This window comes from Labrus mixtus, chromosome 5 (genome assembly GCF_963584025.1).
Source record: "Labrus mixtus chromosome 5, fLabMix1.1, whole genome shotgun sequence".
Taxonomy (NCBI): domain Eukaryota; kingdom Metazoa; phylum Chordata; class Actinopteri; order Labriformes; family Labridae; genus Labrus; species Labrus mixtus.
In genome coordinates, this window is record NC_083616.1 from 15,148,485 (window position 1) to 15,168,478 (window position 19,994).

General features: G+C 39.9%; 1 protein-coding gene across 1 annotated transcript; it reads right to left on the reverse strand.

The window, feature by feature from the left end:
- Window positions 1–2,851: 2,851 nt before the first annotated feature.
- On the reverse strand, window positions 2,852–19,607 carry lnpep (leucyl/cystinyl aminopeptidase). Its single transcript, XM_061038043.1, has 22 exons — window positions 19,225–19,607; window positions 16,957–17,051; window positions 15,806–16,008; window positions 15,011–15,122; window positions 14,629–14,886; window positions 14,292–14,482; window positions 13,977–14,115; window positions 12,507–12,641; window positions 12,249–12,369; window positions 11,994–12,145; window positions 11,787–11,900; window positions 11,555–11,686; window positions 10,638–10,772; window positions 10,093–10,253; window positions 9,912–10,000; window positions 9,641–9,824; window positions 9,348–9,504; window positions 7,819–8,003; window positions 7,452–7,613; window positions 6,809–6,949; window positions 6,106–6,187; window positions 2,852–5,976 (listed from the first exon to the last, which is right to left on the reverse strand). Exons 1-22 carry the CDS (start codon window positions 19,250–19,252, stop codon window positions 5,845–5,847), a joined length of 3,108 nt encoding a protein of 1,035 aa, XP_060894026.1. The 5' UTR covers window positions 19,253–19,607; the 3' UTR covers window positions 2,852–5,844.
- Between the last annotated feature and the right edge of the window lie 387 nt (window positions 19,608–19,994).

Here is a 19,994-nt window from a genome sequence, read left to right on the forward strand (position 1 = left end):
TTTGAGAATTTGAAAGGTATTCAACATTATAGGAAATAAACTGTTTCCTAATAACATTTTTTTTTAAGTCTGATAAATGTCTTAGGGTATTCCATCTAATCCAGGAGTTCTGCCTGCTTTAAAGGATATTGTAGCAGACTGGAGTCCCTCCACTGTAATCAGGCCTTCACTCCTTTTGAGCATCGTTTAATTTGCTTTGGTAACTCTCTGGAAAAAAGTTTTGACCACATTCTATTTGAATAGTTTACTGATGGAAAGAGAATATCTTGAAGACATTTTTCTGATCTTTATCCAAATGTCTATGTAGCATTTCCTCGTGATCTGAAACAAGTTTAGAGATGTTGTTGTTTAAAACATTTCTTTGTTGGAGTCTCGAGAACAGTTTTGTACATTTCTCCCTAGCCGTTATCAGCAGACACGTTTACGACCTCTCTTCCTGCAGGACTCAGGACTGTGGATTAATATTACTTTTACCAAGGAACAAAGGAACTGATCAATGACTTAAGTCTCCCTCTCAGACAGGATATTATGAACTATTACAACACCTTGAATAAACAACCGAGCGGAGACAGAACACTCTGCTATCTACGAATTGACCCCAAAGACATGAACTATGACTGAAACCAGTCTCTGCAAAGTCGTAAAATTGACCATCTGTGGAAGGATTGCTGAAGAGCTGAATTAAACCACAGCGTTCAATTCTGCATCAAATGAACATTTATGTCTTTCTTCATCTAGATATTTGTAATTGTCACATTGAATGTATTATAATCATCTTTTTAAACTCAAAATCTGATCTTCAGAATAGGAATAAGAGTTATATTATGTTTAATAGGAATTTGACGTGGATCGCTATTGCCATCTAGTGTTAGAATATCCATGAATACGTAACCTTCATTCATATACATTTAGACGTGTTATAAAGCATACTCTTTGATATTAGCTATAGAAGGTGTTATTTAAAGATGCCAATTTCTTTTCCTACTTTATTAATATGTCTTATTAAGAATGTTGACTGTATAACATGTTTTTGTTCACCTACAGGCTGGGATTAACTGAGGATGTTCCCAGATGGTGTGATTTTCATCTCAACATGAATCTGATAGAAATGTTTGTCTAAATATATGACGTGAACCTACATCAACGTGGATCTGATATGTTTAGATTCTTATTCTTAATCTTATTGAGTAAACTCGGTTTAGTTTAAACAATTGTCCTCCGGTCAGAATGGGAGTCACCCGTGGGCGGCACCCCTCTTTGCCTGCAGACCCCCCTCCTCCCATCCAGGTGATAAGAGCTCACACTGAGCTCAGATCTTTGGTTCTTAGTTTTGGTTTCTTGAAGTTTAGAGCTTCAGCTCTTGCTCTCTTCTCTTCGGACTTCGGTCCAAATCCCTTCTTTTAAGTTTGTGCCGTAGAGACGAGTCGCTGCCGAACTTTCTTTTTCACGCACAATTTTTGGAACATCAATTCTTTCTGGCTCAAGCAAGGCTTTTGAACTTTCTTCTCCAAAGTCTTTGCTCTTCAATTTTGAACGCCAATTCCTTAGTTTGGATTCATCGAGATGGCCATCCGGTTAATCTGTATTGGAAATCGACGTATCAAAAGGCTCTTTAATATTTTTTCCTGTTGGATCCTCTTGGAGCTTCTGAGACAACAGCTAAACCGACGTACAATCTCCATCCCAGCTGCACACTCCGACCAAGTTGTTAAGGCATCTAATCTGGAGTCTAATCAGGAGTGTCTTAGGCAGGTCATGACCAGCTCTGCTGATAATGTCAGCCATGACCTCTACACCTGCATAGTTCAAATGGTTCAGTTTCAACAGGGCCTGTGACACAATTGAGCCAAAGATTAATATTTATGGGCTAGGTATGTAAACTAATCAGTGAAATCTGTCTTGCTCAAATAATGAGTTTGGCCTGGCCTGAGTCAGGCCTCAATGCAGCCGTTTCTATAATTACTGAGGTTGTATTTCTTCTTTTATTTGAATATAACGCTCTCAATTGTCTGTGTACGTCAGTTTATGGCAAAAAAAGAAAGTATGAGGGTGAAAATGACTGGCACTGTGATGTCTTCCAGCTGTGTGGCATTCTGCCAAACAAGTCCTCAAGGCCCAAAACACGTTTTCTAAAACACACTTGAAACAAGAACAAGGAGGGAAATGTTTGCCACAGTGAGCAGGATAAAACTTCACAATGTTGTTTAACATGCAGATATCTTTAATAATCAGACACAACGATCTATTTCCTTCTACAGACTTCTCTTGCAGTGATGGATTTAAAAATGGTTTCAAGTCCTTATAAATGAGCATCTACCCAAACACCTTCAGTGTTCAAGTTGACCCTTCAAATGAATGATATCCTTATATACTCGTGGTTAATATATCTGTTATAATTGTATAACTATATAACTGTAACTGTAAAACCATCGAAGAGAGCCAGAGTGCAGGTTTCCAGAAGAGCTAAAAGGACCCCTCCTGGTAAAAGTGGGTAGCATCCTGCATGACTTATTTTACTGTTAATGCCAAAGAGTATCTTCAAACATGTTGGAGATTGAGGGGTTTTACAGGTATTGCAGCATATTCCCCATAATTATTATATTATTATTATTATTATTATTATTATAAGTAACAACTTAGACTATAATAAAGCTCAAAGCTTGATCAGGAGGATTAAAACAAATCTGTAAGCTTGATTTTTTTTTTAAGTGATAGCCTTTAAGTTTGATTCATTGATTGAATTGCTAAAATAAATAATGTCAAACTAAAATAAATATTTGCCAGGCTCACTGACTACCAACCCAAATGATTTTTAATGAAGAAAAAAAATGATACACGCTAACTCAAAATCTTCAGAAAACAACTTTTACTTTTATTTTGTTCACATAAAGCATTTCATCCCAGTGCAAACACAGAAAATCTGAGGTTCACTGCACACGTGGTACTATACAACAATTCTGACATCAGACCGCCCTCAGACTGGACCCTGTACCTAAATGACATCACAAACTGACCTCACATGAAGCAGTTATTATCTAACCAAAATATGAAGAACACTCAAAGTCCCAGAGCCTCAATGGAGAGGAGACAATAATGTGGTTGCTGGAAGCTGGACAGATGACACACAGATGACTCACCTCGACACTGTAATGATCCACAATAAACCAGGACATGACCGTAAAGGATATGTATTCAAAGCAATCACCAGTTAAACACATTATACGCTGTATGTGAAACTTTGGTGGGCTGGTACAAGGCAATACTGTCACAGATCTAAACTGCAATCACATCCTTAAAAGTCAGTTCTGACACACTTTTCTTTTCTCCCTGTAGCAGGCTATAGCCTTAATACAAACATCATGTCTCTTTTCCCTGTCTTTCAAGTCCCTTCTTGGATCCCATCCCTTCTTGCAATCACTGTGACCTGCCAGTGAGAGCCGCCATTGCAGTGACAATCCCATGAGTTACCCCAATTAGTTCTGGGGACCACACGACCAAGTCAGAGATATCACTCGGATTGGAACTCTGACTAGACAGAGAGGCTTCAGAAAATCATTTAAGAACTGTTACATCTTCTTGCACTCCTCCAGGTGATATAACAATAGAAAATAACTGAAGTAGCACTTGAGATGACGCTTAAAGTGAGAGTTCAAATGTGTTTAAATAAAATCTTGGAACATTAGCTGGTGAACATATTTCAACACTGAATAACTTACTCATTATTCTCAGCCAGTTTACAAATGGAGTAACTTTGTACTTTCTGTATTTTTATTTGGCTGATGAAGAAAAGCTATGAGGACAGATAAGCAATGTCCAATATAGATCTTCTTTTATACCATTTGTATCTTCATTATGCACATTAGCCCTTAAAACACAAACATTCATCAGCAAATCACCCCCCTGAGGGGTATTAAACAAGAAATACAGCTCAAATATTTGACCAAGACTAATGTTTCAGTCTATGTTTACATCTCCCATTTACACTCTATATACAAAACACCATTTTAAAATCGTTTGATTTTAAAAGATATTTAAAACACATTCAAAAACGCAGGGTAAAAGTTGTAAGGTTGAGCATATTTACATTATAATTGCAAGTTTACAAGCACAACAAGTGAAAGACTGAGTATGTATGGTGAAAAAAAAGTTGACTAATTCAAACTTGCAGATAAGAGCTAAAGCAGGTCTAGCCAGGAAGAGACATCGAGAAAATGACAAATGAACATTTGGCTCCAGTGTGCACTGCCTGCTCTCTCCTAAGACACATTGGTTTATTCAAACCAGCACTGCTGTGCAGTATGCCATCTACTGTACACAGTGGGAAGGCTTTTCAGTACAATCAATGCCAAAAACAAGGTTTGTTTTTCAGCTTTCAACCATTGAAAATAAAAAATCCTGCACACTACTCTTGGTCAGCATCACCTCAGAAGCTTTGTCAAGTGTGTACTTTAACAATTTCCCCACCAGGATCTGGGGGCTTGTTTGGCTGTTTTGTTCCTGTTGCACATCATATTTAACACATACAGTACTGTATGTAAGTTTGTTGTGAAATGTTTCTTTAGCTTTCTACATCTGCTTCATTTTCTGCACATTTGGTTAAGTTTGTAAGTCCAGATTTTACAAGTTGGTGAGTTTTGGCTTTGTTAAATAGTTCAGTTTAACTTTGACTAAACATACTTGGTGTAATTCTGTTTGTCTGACTGTTTGTGTTTTTATTCACATCAGAGTTGGTCATTTGGTGAGTGGGTGTCTGGCTGTATGCGTGAAGTGTTTTGGACTGTGTTAGGACATCTCATCATTCAGGATCCAGGGCATAGAAAAGGCAACACTGCCAGAGAGAGGTGGTAACATTGACCTTATTGTCAACAGAGGGGCAGTGTACTGGAGTTTATGTCTAAGAGTCTCATTGATTGATTTAACGATGTATGTATAGATCCAGAGAGACACGTCAAAGTAGAACATTGGTGGAACATTGTCTACTTAAGGTCATGGTGGGGAAACTGTTTGAGGACAAACTTGGAAAAAGCTTCAGAGGGACCGAAACGTTGTGGTTTAAAAAAATAAAAATAAAAATATGATTAGCAGTGTGCAGGAGCTTCCTTTTCATTGCCCTAGATTTCTGTCCTACTCATCTACTTCACGAGATGGTTGGATGTGCGAAAACCTCGTTTTAATCAAAGCTTTCAACCATGACTATTGTAATAAATACTTCAGGCTGCATGAGTAACTGGAGTTGATAATTGCAGCTAGCTATTGTTTCCACAGATTTTAAGTAAAAAGGGATTCATCATAATAATCCTTTCACTCAAGTACCCAAACCTCTCATGGCTGAGGAATTTCTGCCACTTGTTTTACATAAGTCTGATGGCTGAGAGAAAGTCCAGGAACCGGCTGGCAGAACAGTCATGGACATTTAAATTGAGTTTTTTCAAAGTTGAATTTATAAAGTGGCCTTTACACAACAACTTATGGAGACGTAGTGCCTGACAGCAGGCTGAAGGAGAGGAGTGTGGATGGAACATGATTGTCTGCTCAGACAAGAGGTTCAGATGAGACCTGCAGAGTTGACTTTTGGTCGACAGCATGAATTGTAAGGAGTGTGTCTGTGTGTATCGAATGGCCTGTCGGATACACAATCAGCACCACCCTGAGCTAGGAAACACAATTTACAGGACCAAAACAAAAAAAATCTTGTCCACTCAGGTGGAGCGTGACGTCTGATAGTCAATACTACTCCAGCCTGGATAAAAAAAAAAGCTAAGAGACACACTCCTACGATAGTGCAAACACTGCTGTTGACTTCCCTCATACCCCGGCTGGGTAGTCTTGATGGGGCAACTCTTTTTACAGCCAGTTTTGGAGTGTAACCAGGTTCTTGTCCATCCAGCGCTGGTTTAACCTGATGGTTTCCAAAGCTTCCTGCACGCTCCTCATCTGAGAGCCACGCTCGTTTAGCCCGGAGAAGAAACTCTTTACCTGCAAAACACAATCACACCCACAATAGTCAAGTTAGCCCTCAAATAAACACACTTCAGTTCATCTCTATCAGTACCTGCACAGCCCGAAGATACACTTAAGTATTATTAAACTTTTTGAAATACAAACCTGATCAAGGTGTGCCTGCGTGGAGAACTGGGAGGTGGCAGATTTGATGATTGATTGGATTGCAAATGAGCCCACAGGGAACCTCGAGAAGAGACACAAAGATGTTTATTCATGAATTCATCTCCAAGTGAAATCATCTTTTTTATTCATACGTTTATTGAATTGTATTTTTTTCCACAAGAATAACATTTATACAAGTATGTGTATATAATGTATATGTAGATTAATAAAACACTTAGGTTTTATAACTATTATCTGATATGATTTTGTTGTCAATGCTACAGAATCAAACTGATTGCAATTCAGTCCTAGGCGGGAAAAAATAAATAAATCGTGGTCTGACACCTGCGAGGTGTAGAAAGAAAAGAATACTCTTTGTTAGAGGGGTGGAGACTCTAGAAGCTGACAGATCAATCGAGCGTTATACAACTAACCATAGAAATAACACACGTTCCATATCACACACGGCTATGATACTATTTCACGTGGAACATTGTAGGAAAAAAAGTGGAGAAGAATTAAGAGACGGCATCGAGCTAGTACTCTCGTAAAGCTAAATGTCTCTATCCTGGTCCAATGATAAAACATGATTAAAGAAACAAAATCTTTCCAATGTTGAAACATTACTGACCCGTACTGTAGGTAAAACGATCTTAAAATGGAGTGTCAGTGATAACATGTCTGAAACTGACAAGAGGCTTACTTCTCTATGAGGCTGTCCCAGTTCTCTTGTATAAAATCCCAGACGAATAAGTAGCCAGTGAATCCGCTACACACAGTGCTGATGACCAAAGGAAGCTCCTGGGTCTGGATGATGTCCCCCTTCAGACCAGCATGAAGAATCCTGCAGAAAGTGAGATCAGTTTTTCTGTTTACACAAAAAATGTTTCTACACACCCACACTTTCCTCACCTACGTACAGCAGGAGACTCAAATACACAAATACAGATTTGAATTATAACTCAGATAATAACGTTTCTATCGAGTCTCAGACATCTACAATTTAAAGTAAAGCTCTCAGCTGTAATCCTTGTGATTTTTTTTTTTTAAACATTGCATTTGCAGAATACAGTAAACAAGAAGAGAATAGCACAAAGTGTGTCGTAAGAGAAAGGGTTCTCAGTTATGGTAGAATTTGTGTTTTGTGTTCTTGTGAATTTTATGAGGCAACATATAACATCAGCTGAAAAGAAAAATTCTTCTTTTATTTAACATAGGGCATCTTTTGGTGGAATATAAGTAGGCACTGAAAAAGAAAAAACACTGCAACACTGAAAATACTGCAAACTGTATTCCTGCACAATCTGCTTGGCTTTACCTGAGTAGAAGTATAAACAAACATTTACCAGACTATTCGCCAAGCGTCTTGAGTGGATGCGAGGCCCCGAAGCATTTTTCGTTTCTCTGCATCAAAGGTGACATGAGTGTACAAGTCGCGCAAAGTCTCCCAGTCTTCATTTGATTGAGCAGCAACATTGAACACAGCTTGCTGCAAATCACCTGGGATCCTGCACAAATATATAACAACGTTACTCAGGTTACTATAACAACAAATGTATTTGAACTTCATCAGCTATAATGATAAAACAGATTAATGTCAATTCAATTTAATTTCATTCCCCCGACCCTGTTAAAGATACTTCTATGTTTGAGCCCCTCAGGCTGTTGTCACTGTGGCCCACGTAATGAATGTTTCTAGGATGCTATACGTACCGCAAGGTCCCGTTGGACTCAACATAACTCTTGAACAGGGCTTTGGCTTGCTGAGTGCAGTTTCCTTCTTTCAGGTGACATGCTGTTTCCAGCAGCGCTGAGCGCAGCTCCTGATTGGATACACTCTCCTCCTCTCCCCATGTTTGTTTCTCCATCAGGGAACCAAAATGATGCATAATATAGTTCTATCAAAAGATAAAAACAGACAATCATGGAGTTATGATTACAAACACAAAACTCACTTTTTCACTTCATGATCCTAGATAAAGAGTGATTGGTTAAGGACTTCAGAATACAGCTTGTACCCTAAACGCCTTCATGCTATGACAAGTTGTTACTCACATAGCCTCATCAAAACTTTTTAAAAGAGGCTAAACCAGACATGATAAGTGTAGATACAGTAACAACTGTGAATATGATTAATTTCAAGTTTGCTTTTAAAAGATGTGAAGTTTTTGTGTGCATTTAATGTATGTTAAAGAAAAACGATAACTTATTACTTTAATGTATCCTAGAAATATACATGTAAGCAGGGTCCGAATTCACTTTTTGACTCACCAGCCAAGGTAGCAGGTAGAGGAAAAAAATCACTGACCAAGCATATTTTATTAGTTATTAAGTTATAATGCTCCGTTAAATCAAATCACAGATTGAAGTCATGAATTGGATCATTTTATCAAATCAAGACATTGAAAAACGTTTTAAAAAACACAGTATATATAAAGGTCGTAGTTCCCAGACTCCCCTGCTACCCCCTAGAACCACCCGTGCATTACATCATAATAAATGTGCTTTAATCCACAAAAACAAGCTTTTCTATTGATTTACCTTTGACAGTGTTGAACACATGAGCTGACTGTTCATTATAGGACGTGTGTATCTCTGACTGCTGCTGCGGCGAGTGTTGGAAGTGAAAGTGGAGCATGCATTTACCGTGCGCTATATCTTCAGTGTTAATAACGCAGCGCTGTTTAACAGAGTCAGTGTGGACAAGTTAACAGAACCAAAAGTTGGACCTGATCACATGTGTTACAGACTCGGTCAGTATGGATCAACTGTGTGATGTAAGAATCCACTGATAGTAAACAGGTGTGTGATGTGTGTGTTTATGCAGCGTTGTATGTTGGTGTGTCTCAGCTACATCAAATGCGCTGTATACTCAGCAGGGTTTTTATACACGACTGTTGGGTTTAAACATTTTCCTGTCATGTGAAATTGATTTGCCAAAAGTAAAATGTACCCACATTTGGTGCTTGGCGGTTGTTCATTTTGGCCCCTGCATGTAAGTAAGATTTGGTAGGTGGTGTGTTTCATTAATGCAAAAACTCAGAATACGCATATTTAGGTGTAAGATGTGCTATTCATCATTCAAATTAAATATTAACAGCTTGTATGCTCATACATCCATTACTCTTACTATCACTGGATTATCAAGACTTTAAATAATCAGGATTTGTTTGGCAGACATGTGGCTTGATTCATGTTTGTCAAACAATTTAACATTACCCAAATTCCATGTGTTTATGTACCTTCATGCGGGCCACCAGACTGTGCTCCTGTCTTTTGCAGAGCAGTTGGTAGATATTGCTGAGCTGCAACAAGGCTTCTGTCACAGGAGACGTCTCGGTTTCATTGGATATGTAGCTCAACAGGTTGTTGACCTGAAGGAAGGACACACGTCCCAGTCTGTCCACAACATGGGACAGGGGGGTGAAGGCTTGTTAAAAGAATAAAATACAAGAATCGGACAAGTACTCCTAAACCTGAGTTTATCCTGTCAATGAATGTTAACCAAAAAAGAAAAATGTGTTACGTGCTTTACCTGGAGAGAGCAAAGATATTGTGTATAAGCGAGGCACGGTCCTCTGGTGTAAGAACATTGACATTTTCAGACAAAGCATCTCCAAGAGCAGTCCAACCCTCGTCTCCATAGTGGACGATGTAGAAGCCTGTGTTTCTGTAGTTTATCTTCAGCCACTTCACACTTTCTGCCATCTTAAAAGTCCCTGAAAAAAACACACACAGATGTACCAATTGACCCAGAACCAGAGACTGAGACTTGATGTTTCTGTTTGTGTTACATTGTGTTTTACCTGACTTGGTCATTAGATTGAACACCTGTCTGCACTCTGGAGCCGCACTACAGTTGTCATTCACGTATGTCACTGGAATATTCCACAAGCTACACAGAGAGAGAAATTTATAACCATGAGTGTGGTGTGTTTCTGCGATCTTTCAACAAGTGTGTCCGTCTGTGTGTTTAATATTACCCACCTGGAAGTGTGTGTTGCATTGTCGGAGGTGAGCAGGAAATGCTCCTGTGTGAGGGTCACCTGATCTCCCTGGCGGCTTACGGTGACCAATGGGAAGCCTTTCTGCGATGTCCAGGATCTCATCATCTCTGACACGTTCTGATGCTGCGGTGAGACTTCGACCTGAGGACAGGGAGAGAAATCCAGAGTGTGTGCAGTCCAATGACATGTCATTTGTTTTCTGAATGTGTGAAGTTACATAAAGAAGGATTCAAAGAAGCAAAAATAATATCAATAATAGAATGGTATAATATAATTGTTTAATGTAAGGAATTCTAGGCTCTTCCTTTGTTACGGAGAGTTAGCAAAAGTATAAATTGCCTTATTTGAAAATGGAATAATGTCATCACCAAGTGAATCACCAAAGACCACTAAACTAACCAAAAACATGCCAATGTGAGATCAAGTAATTTTGACAGTAAGCAGAGGAAAGTTAAGATGCAGCCAAAAAGGTAAACTACTGCTGTCCATTGTATGAAAAAAAATCAATAAGGCACAAACACTCACCTCTGTAAGGCTGTTCCAGAGGTCATTAGTGTCCGCGTTTGATCCACTGAACTGTTTTAGGTATTGAATGATACCCTTTCTGAACTGGTGTTCCCCGGGCAGTGAAGCGTTCAGCATCAGGAGAATAGATGCACCCTGAAAGGCAGAACACAAAGCAACTGTGATCAGACCGAAGCAGAGCAATGACCGTGGTTATAACTTAAGGTGCTTTCACACATGCACTAAACTCTTGAAAACTTCCTGAAGCTTTTGGGTTGAGCTGCATGTTCCCACAAACTGCCAAATGGTTCACTCCAGCTTCACCAAACAATGTTTCCTGCCAGCCCCCTAGTAAATGTTCCACATGAAGTCAGGGTGAGCTGATGGGTGAGAGCACTCGGCAGGAAAATATTCTGGAAAATCAACCACGAGCGAGCAGAAAAGAGGTTGACGTTTAGATCCTGCGACTGGCACACTACTAGAGACTGAATGTACACGACCAGTGCAACCTCTGTCCACTTAATGAAACAGCTTACTTATGTTTTTGTTCTCCGCTCTTTGGTTGATATTGTGAATGTGTCGAACTACACGTAGCATTGATATAAAGGCAAAGACTTTCATTATAGTGTCGGATTCCTTGCCAGCCACTTCTGTGTTGTTCTGTTTACATCACGTCTTCCTCCTGAGATCCAACAAACAACTCAGGGAGAGTATTTATTGTGAAGCACTTTGTGATGTCTGCTCTTGAAAGGTGCTATATAAATAAACGTTACTTATCGTACTTACTAGAAGCAAGGGCAGCCTGCCTTTCCAGAAATGTTTAGGAGTGTGTATGTGGATAAGGCTTCAGTGTGAGACATTATTTACTAATAAACAGCTATAGAAGTTCAGGGAAATCATAAATGTAAAGTACCCATCTATCATATATAAAGTTGTACCTTTTCATATGAGACCGAGTCAAACATCTCTTCCACCTGTGATGGTGAATTAACTTCTGTTGACACGGCATGGGAGGAGTTTAGTGCATCTTTGTCCAAGGCTCTGAATCGCACTGCCAGGAATAAATTACCCTGTCAACAAACACAGGGATCTCTGTTAAAGAACATATTGAGGCAAACGGCTTCATCTGTTAAGTACATATCTTTTTAGAGACCTGATAAGTAAACTTACAATTTCCAGATTCGGCAGGACTGTCTGCAGTGAATAGTACTGCATGTAAGTAGCAAAGCCTTCGTTAAGCCACAGGTCGTTCCACCACCTCATAGTGACCAGGTTTCCAAACCACTGCAAACACATCATCAGAGATAGATGAGGACCTCCCTACAGCACATACTCACTATCTGCTGTTTTCACAGACACACAGGTGAATAAGACTACCTGATGAGCGAGCTCATGGGCTATAACAGAGGCGACCACTTGTTTTTCCAGAGGAGAGGACTGTTTGCCCACCAGCAGACTGGTCTCTCTGAAGGTGATGAGTCCCCAGTTCTCCATAGCGCCCGCCAGGAAGTCAGGGATAGCAACCAAGTCTGGAAAAGAGAAATTGAGCAACTCGGGTGTGTAAAAAAGGGATGACAAGAAAGAACAGGTGAGGGAGAATTAAATAGTGTGCAACTTCCTGTGTGTACTCACCCAGCTTCTTGAAGGGGTAGTTTATTTCACAGAAGTTATTGTAAAACTCCAGCAGTTTAACGCCTGCATCCAGAGCATAGTCAGTGTGCTCCTTCTTCTCTGGCACAGAGTACACAGACACCTAGAAGACACAAACAGATGTTAAATGATGATTTATCAGAAACAAGAGAATCTTAATGACAGCTAAAATAATATATATATATAATATGGTAGCCTTCATCGAAAGCAGAAAATAAGTTATATCTGTGTCAGACCTACCAGAGTGTCTGAGACATTTTGGCTGATAGAGGTGAAGTCACCAACAATAAAGGCCACCAGGTAGGTGCTCATGTTGAAAGTGGTCCTCTCAAACTCATCTTCCATCAGGCCATTGGGAAGTTGTGTGGTTTTAGCCTGAAACACACAGCATATAAAGACGTGTTACTAACTAACTGACATCTTCTCGCTTTTTCTGTTCAGAAAACAACACAGCGAGTTTAAAGTAGCACAGGCTGTGTTGACGGCTGTGGCTCAGTTGGCAGAGTCATCGCCTTTCAACCGAAAGGTCGAGGGTTCGATCCCCAGCTGAGCAACATGTCCGATGTGTCCTTGGGCAAGACACTTAACCCTGCATTGCTGCTTCGGTGGCGGTGTATGAATGGATTAGTGTTGTACTTAATCTCTGATGTACATCGCTTTGGATAAAAGCGTCTGCTAAGTGAATTGTAACATGGTCTGTTCATTTAATTGTGCCCAAATTTACAAGTATCACAGTCACATGACTTTCTGCTGTATTGAAACTGGGTGTGAGATTACCGATCAGTTGCAGGTGACAAGACTTGGAGATCAGTTAAATAGGCTGTGCATATAATACCAAAAACAAAACTCCCTTTAGGTCATTACCAACATTTTTTGCCACAGATCATTAAATTTGCTCTGTCCCAGGCTAATGCTAGTAACAACTGACATATCAGAAATATGAGCATCAGTGCTAACCTTCACACACACCTGAGGTTTCTATTTTAACTATATATTTCTGTATGCTTAGGAACAATCTACAATGTATTAAAAGATACTCTATTTCACTCTGATATTAAACCTGGGACCTGTCTATGATCGTTTTTTTGGTTTAAAACTTCAAATTTAGCTGTCAAACACAACCAGAGCTTACTGTGAATCAAATTCTCTGTAAAGTTTGAAGGATAAATCCTGTTAAACAAATAGGCTGTGTGTGTCCACCAAAATGTTTTCCTGAGGCCATGGGAGTGCTGTTTATACACTACAAACAGTAGAAGCATTGCAAAGAAACTGAGCTTCTATTCTGCGCTGAGTGCTTCGCCTTTTGGGCCTTTTTCTGGTCAACAATTTTCAACTTTAGGTAAGTGCTACACTTAAATAAGCCGTCTAATCACATCGGAGGAGGGGCAGAAAAACTGCTGTTGCTGTCACAGCCTATAAACTGATGTGCTAAACAACTACAAAAACAACAACAACATCAAAGATAGGGAGATAAATATCACCCAATTCCAGAGTATCCCTTTGACCAATGTGCTTCAGCCGTTCCTTTATTCAGAGCAACACATGGAAGAAAATATTCTTCCTGCTAAAAAAACACTGCCTCCAAAAGCCTTCTCAAACTCTCCCAGTTTGGATTTTTCACGTGATAGTCTCTTTTCTGGACACGCTGCCAGCGCGAGGTGTTTCAGGAATTGTTATCACACTGTAACCATAAAACTAATGTTGCATTACCTTAGGCATATTGGAAAGAGTCATGTAGTCTGGTTTTCTGCTGATTTTGATCAGAAAAGTGGCTTTGAATGAGGGTTCATCAAAGCAGGGAAAGGCTTTCCTAGCAGACAGCGGCTCAAACTGGGTTGCAGCGAGGACCCTGAGGACAAGAAGGAGATGAGCGTGAGCATGCAGACTCACCAAATTAGATCAATCCTGCCTAAAAGAAAAGAACAGCCAGCAGTTTCCTTAATACATGGCCGTGCACTGAACTAAAGGTCACAAGCTCAGTTGTGTATACAGAAAATACTGTGCCTACAAAACAGTGAAATGTACCTTTTTTTCCCATCTTTATCAGTGTATGAGCTGTTGTAGAACCCATCGTAGGTGTGTGACAGGTTAGCAGAGTAGTCCAGAGTCAGAACACAGTTCTGTCCTGCCTTCAGCTCCTCAGGAAAATTAACAGCTATCTGCTGTCTGGGTTTGTACTCCAGTACGGTCACATCTCTGGCTGCTTCATCCCCCAGCTGGAAGAGAGAACAATTATCTCAAAATGTAACAGAAAACTTAAAGCAAAATGTTTAAATGTTTCTCGTGTTGCTAGCTAAAGCTAAATATTTTTATATGTAGTCAGGAGGGCTTTGCACGGCTCAGAGTGAAAACAATGTCTCACCTTGAAGGTAGCTTTGGTAATGTTGAGGTTAGCACTGTGCAGGACAATGCGTTTGGTGTTATGAAGCACAGACATGCTGATAACAGATCTGCCTGTGAAGGTCATACTGTCGAGGCTGGGGTTCAGGGTGAGGTCATAGCTCAGAGGACTTATGCTGTGAGGCAGCCGGTACTCTACCCATGGAAACAGTTCACCATTTGTGGAGAGGGGGAAGATGGTCTCCATGGGGGACGTCTTGTTCGGCTTACGACAACCCGTCTGCAGTAGGACGGACGGTTAGGGGTCAGCCAAGGAAATGAGATATCACAACAACAAAAAAATCATCCAACAGCAATGTATGCATCCTGAGTTAAATTATAATCCATCATTATATTTTTCCTACCCTGGTAAAGGTGCATCCAGGTAAGAAGTAGAGTACCATGGTCATGGAGCAGACTATTACAACGAATAACACACACACAACCATGGTGCGGGCTGAGGGTCGAGGACATGACCTGAGAGACCACAAAGAGTTCAACATTTCATTAGTCACATTTACAGTGTGAAAGATTGCAGACATGTTTATGTAAGTATAGAATTTTAACCAAAGTACCCATATATAGGCTCATAACTCCTTTTTTAATCTGCATCACATTTTGCCTAATAATGTGACTACATTTATGGTTTCTGTTTTTACAGGTTTGGAGGTGTCTCTACTGGATTTTAAAATGGTTGAGTGTTCAAAAATAATCAGGATTTTTCATGTCAACAATTGTGGGCATCATATGGAATAGCTTCTTTTTTCTCATCTGTGACAACACTGTTTTCAAAATCACTTTGAATACAGCTTGTTGCAATAAATGTTGCAAGCTGTTCTACAACACCAAAATGTGATGTTTTATGATCCCTGTAAATATTTGTCAAAGAAGTACACGCGTGAATTACTTCCCTTTATACCGACTGGCTTAATAAAGCTCTACTATCGTGAGACACGTTTCCAAAAATAATAGCTGCTTTTCAGTTTTCATGACATGTTAGTTAGAAACTGACAATGTTGAGATACATTCATCTAAATTCAAAATGTGTATTTCTTCAGACTGTATATAATGATATATGATAAATACTCTTGCAGCACTGCTTTGTAAAAAGAAATCCCACAATGTAGATCGCATTAGATAACCCCTTTTGGGTGCATTACCTGGGCGGAGCCTGTCTGGTGTAAGGGGAGGAGTTGGATCTATGAGCAGAGCTGCGGTTCATGAAGGACATGCCCAGCAGACGTGCCGAAGACTCGCAGTCCTCCTCATCCTCGTCCAGGTCGTTCTCTCCGAGGCCTCGCACAAGCAGCCGCGAACTGCGAGGCTCATACACTGCCTCATCTGGGTCAAGAGCAGGAAACGTCTGGGGAAAGAATTTGTTAGCCACTGATTTATTTTTTTACAGTAAAGCAGTGTAGTGTTTCCCGTAGATTTTAATAACTGGATTGTCCTCACAGGTCAATTCATTATCAGAGGGCAAGATGTCAGATAACGAGGTCAGTGAGGAGAGTGAGGGCAGGGACAGCAATAATGAGAAGTAATGCACGGACGACTGATAAAATTAGATGACTGCAGAGAGGATACAGGTAGTGGTGACCAAGGGAACAAATGTTCACTCTGTTTAAATTACATGAATTGGTAATATTCTTGTTATTCCTGTTACGCTGTTATATCATGTGTTTTGAAAATGAAAGCATGTACTATATTATTATTACCAAAAAGTATGTATAAAGTACTAATCACATCATGTTTTTTTTTGATACACACTATCATTTTGAGGTTATGACACTGAATAATCCAATTAATAATTTGACACATCTGTGTATGCCCACGTGATGATGCAGGGCGAACCTGAGGAAGCTACAAAACACATTGTTGGCTCACAATAAAGTCCCCTTCAGTGTGCGGGGGATTTTTTATGTATTTTATAAGACCGTGTTTATGAGGTTTTATGACATCTTATGTCCTTTGTAAAAGAGGATGGAAGAGGTAAACAGGTCAGGGTAGCACTAAAGAACAGGATATTAATACTTTCAACACACCAACCATACAGTGTGATCATTATGCATACTGTGGTTTAATTTGTTTAAAGCTGTCTACAGCTATAATAGATTTACAGTAATATGGGATGTAATGAACTGAAAGAGCGCAGATGAGCATCATCTAACAAAAAGTGTCAGCCAACCTCCAATCAACAGATACTGATCTACAAGTCTCCTCTGATCTTTTTCAATTATCAGCCTTGAGAATCAAAGCACATTTGTGCCTAGTGATGCAAATCTACATTTTGTTTCAAGTTCAAAGCACATACCGGAAAGGCAGAGGAGTCTTTTGCTAAATCCACAACATCAGGCTCTTCTTCAAACATGCTGTTCTCGATCATGTTCCTCGGCAGGTTGGCTCGCTCTGCAAGACAAAGAGGAAGTGAAAATAGACGACAAATTCTCAAAAGGAGAAATGAGAGGTGAGAGAGAGAGAAACACAAATGTCAAAAAGGCACGAACATCCAAGAAAGTTAAAGTACTGGGCGCTGGACGAAACACATCCAAAGATAGAAAAAGGATTGAGTCCGCACACCAGAAGCTGCTCCAATGAAGTAGAATTAAACGGAATATCACATGTAATGTTTCGGGCCCTCGTCCTTCATCAAACATGAGAGAGAAACAGAGAACTGACTGGAAATGATTGACACAGAGGAGACGGTGCTGTTTTTGGCAAATAAGTGAGGATATTTTTGTACGTGTCGCAAAGTATGGTGGCAAGCCATTTTTAAACACAAAGCCTTGTTATATCTTATGAATGTGCAGGCAACCTGAAGACCTTTTTGAGCACAAGGTATTACAAAATCTGACTAGAGAGAACGTCCATTTCCTTCAAAATTGATTTACAGCAAAAGTAGGAAAAACACTAATTCTCTGGCCAAATCACATGATATTGCTGTAGGGTATAAAAGCATTCATTTTTGAGTCAGCCCTTGCCTTTTAAAAATCCATGTGACCACAGGATTCTTTATTCAGCATTTCTTGAAACAATAAGAGGCATGTTCAACTTCCTAATTGAATAATGAAAGTAGTAAAATGTTCTGCAATGACAGTCTCTTGTCCGTGTCACATTCCAGTCATACTCTTAAAGTCAAAGACAATACATTATCAGTGTCAGCTGTTGACACACTTATTGGAAAGTGCAGAGAATCTTAATACACGGTGTTCATTCAGAGCCAATGACGCCAAACAAAGGTGACCCTTCATTCAATCTTTATTTGTATAACGCCAGTTCTTAACAAATGTTATCTCAAGACACGTTACAGAAGAGCAGATAAAAGACCGTACTCATTGTTATAATACCTACAAAGACCCAACATTAAGCCAACATGAGCACTAAGCGACATTAAGCAACAGTGGCATTGAAGAGGCAGAAACCTTGAGCATGTTGAACAGCAGTCTGCTGTAACCTCTGGCTTCCCAAAAGGAAGACAAGACTGCAGCAATTCACGAGTTGAATCTGTTCCTCTTCTTCCCTGCACAGCGTGTCTGTTAAGACTGTATGGGCTGTCGCTGAGTTTGAATCATTGCTCTGGTATGACTGTCTATTAATAGGCTAATAGCTAAGTAGATGGTTACTATAAATGTGCAGAGGACGATTTGATCAAAACTAAGACGGATAAAAGCTAAGCCAAGTTGATAAAGAATAAATGTCTAACAGCTGTGGGATAGTCATGTGATATGATGGGGAAATGTATTTCATACAAGCAGGATGACATATGATTGAAGCAGAAGGTGTGATGGTTATCACGAGACTACCACAACAAACCCTCTTTCAAATGTGCACAACCAACCCATCCTCTGCTTTCCTCATACTCGTGTGGAAACACGACAGACAGGCATTATCTGCAGCCTTCCTGTTTACTCAAAACATGCATTTTACCCTACCGCAGAGTCAAACAAATGTATGCAGACATACAATCTTTAATAGAAAACAAAAGGTAATGAAACATGTGCTGATGATTTCTTATCTTTTCCTTGTCAAAAAAAAAAAAAAGATGCTATTGTGTGACTTTAAAAAAAATCCCTTAGTCACGACAAAGAACAAAGAGTGTAGTTGTAGGTTTGTTGAATGCTTCTTATAGTTTGGAAACAACCTGAAATAATATAAAACACTTAAAAAGGAGGACAGACAGCTTATCAGCTCTCCTTACAAAAGAAACAACACAGATACTACCAGCTGTTGTGTTCCTGTTTTTGTTTTAACACACAACTCTGACTGTGTTTCTTTCAAAAAGGTCCCAACACAGCTCGTTTTTAGCTCGACTTTAAGCTTCACAAACCATCCTTTATGCTTGCAGGGTTTGAGTTTGTTCAGGAACATTTTATCATCTCCCTGCTGGACCGTCACAAGACAGATGCACAGATTAAGTTAGCTTGTGAGAATCCTCCGAGGGGAAAAAACAGAAACCAGTCACTCAGGAATATTAAGGTAGCTGTCGTTTAAGCATGGTAAATGTCACTTCCATCCAGCTTGCTGCTACTGTCCTGTTTGTTATGGCCTGCCGCTGTTAGCTCGTATCATCTGTCTGTCCTACCTGTGCTGTGGTTGTCAAACGGATCCATGGTTGAGTGTCTCTCACAGCTGCCCTCGACCAAAACAAGGTGGTGTTTACAGCTGCTGAACAGACGAGGTTGTTTCTCTCCGGTCAGACCGCAGGGTGTCACGCACTAACAATAAACACTACCTTCACTGTACTTGTGTTTGCTACGTAGCTGCTAGCTTCAACCAGCCAACTTCTGACAGTGTTAACTGACTGAAAGACATCCGGTGAGCTAACGCGAACGGATTTTAACAACTTTGTCGCCCATGTTGATTTTGCTGAGATGAAGACAGCTTGATTGTATTAAAAACCGAACAACAAATTTTACTTTAACATGCTCGGCGAACTAACGAATGTCCAAATGACACTGGTTTCCTCTCTAACCAGTTGTTGACAACTTCCTATCGAATTACAACACTGGAATCCTATTGGATGTTGCACAAGGGGGCGGGGCTATAGCACTGTGACGCTCCCATCTGTGTGTCCTACTCAGAACCAGGGATGGGCAACTTTGGTCACAGCAAGGGTCACATTCATTTAATTCTCACTGCCAGAGGATCAAATTGTAGGATACAAAAACGATTACAGTCAATTATGTCTCAAATTTAACTCAACATATACCAGTGATCAAATATTATTATGAACATACTTCTGGTTTTCATGATTTCGTGGCAGATTTAGTCATGTTTTCTTCATGTTCCAGATTAATTGATGTGTAAAAATTGACCTGAGGGCCACGTTGAGGGTTGATGGGGGCCGCCAGT

Excerpts from the sequence above, each read along its gene's own strand:
- lnpep (XM_061038043.1), bottom strand. The coding sequence starts at position 19,252 with ATGGATCCGTTTGACAACCACAGCACAG. Across the intron at positions 14,887-15,010 it reads CTGGATGCACCTTTACCAGG|ACGGGTTGTCGTAAGCCGAA; the intron begins GTAGGAAAAATA and ends GTCCTACTGCAG. Across the intron at positions 14,116-14,291 it reads GATAAAGATGGGAAAAAAAG|GGTCCTCGCTGCAACCCAGT; the intron begins GTACATTTCACT and ends TCTTGTCCTCAG.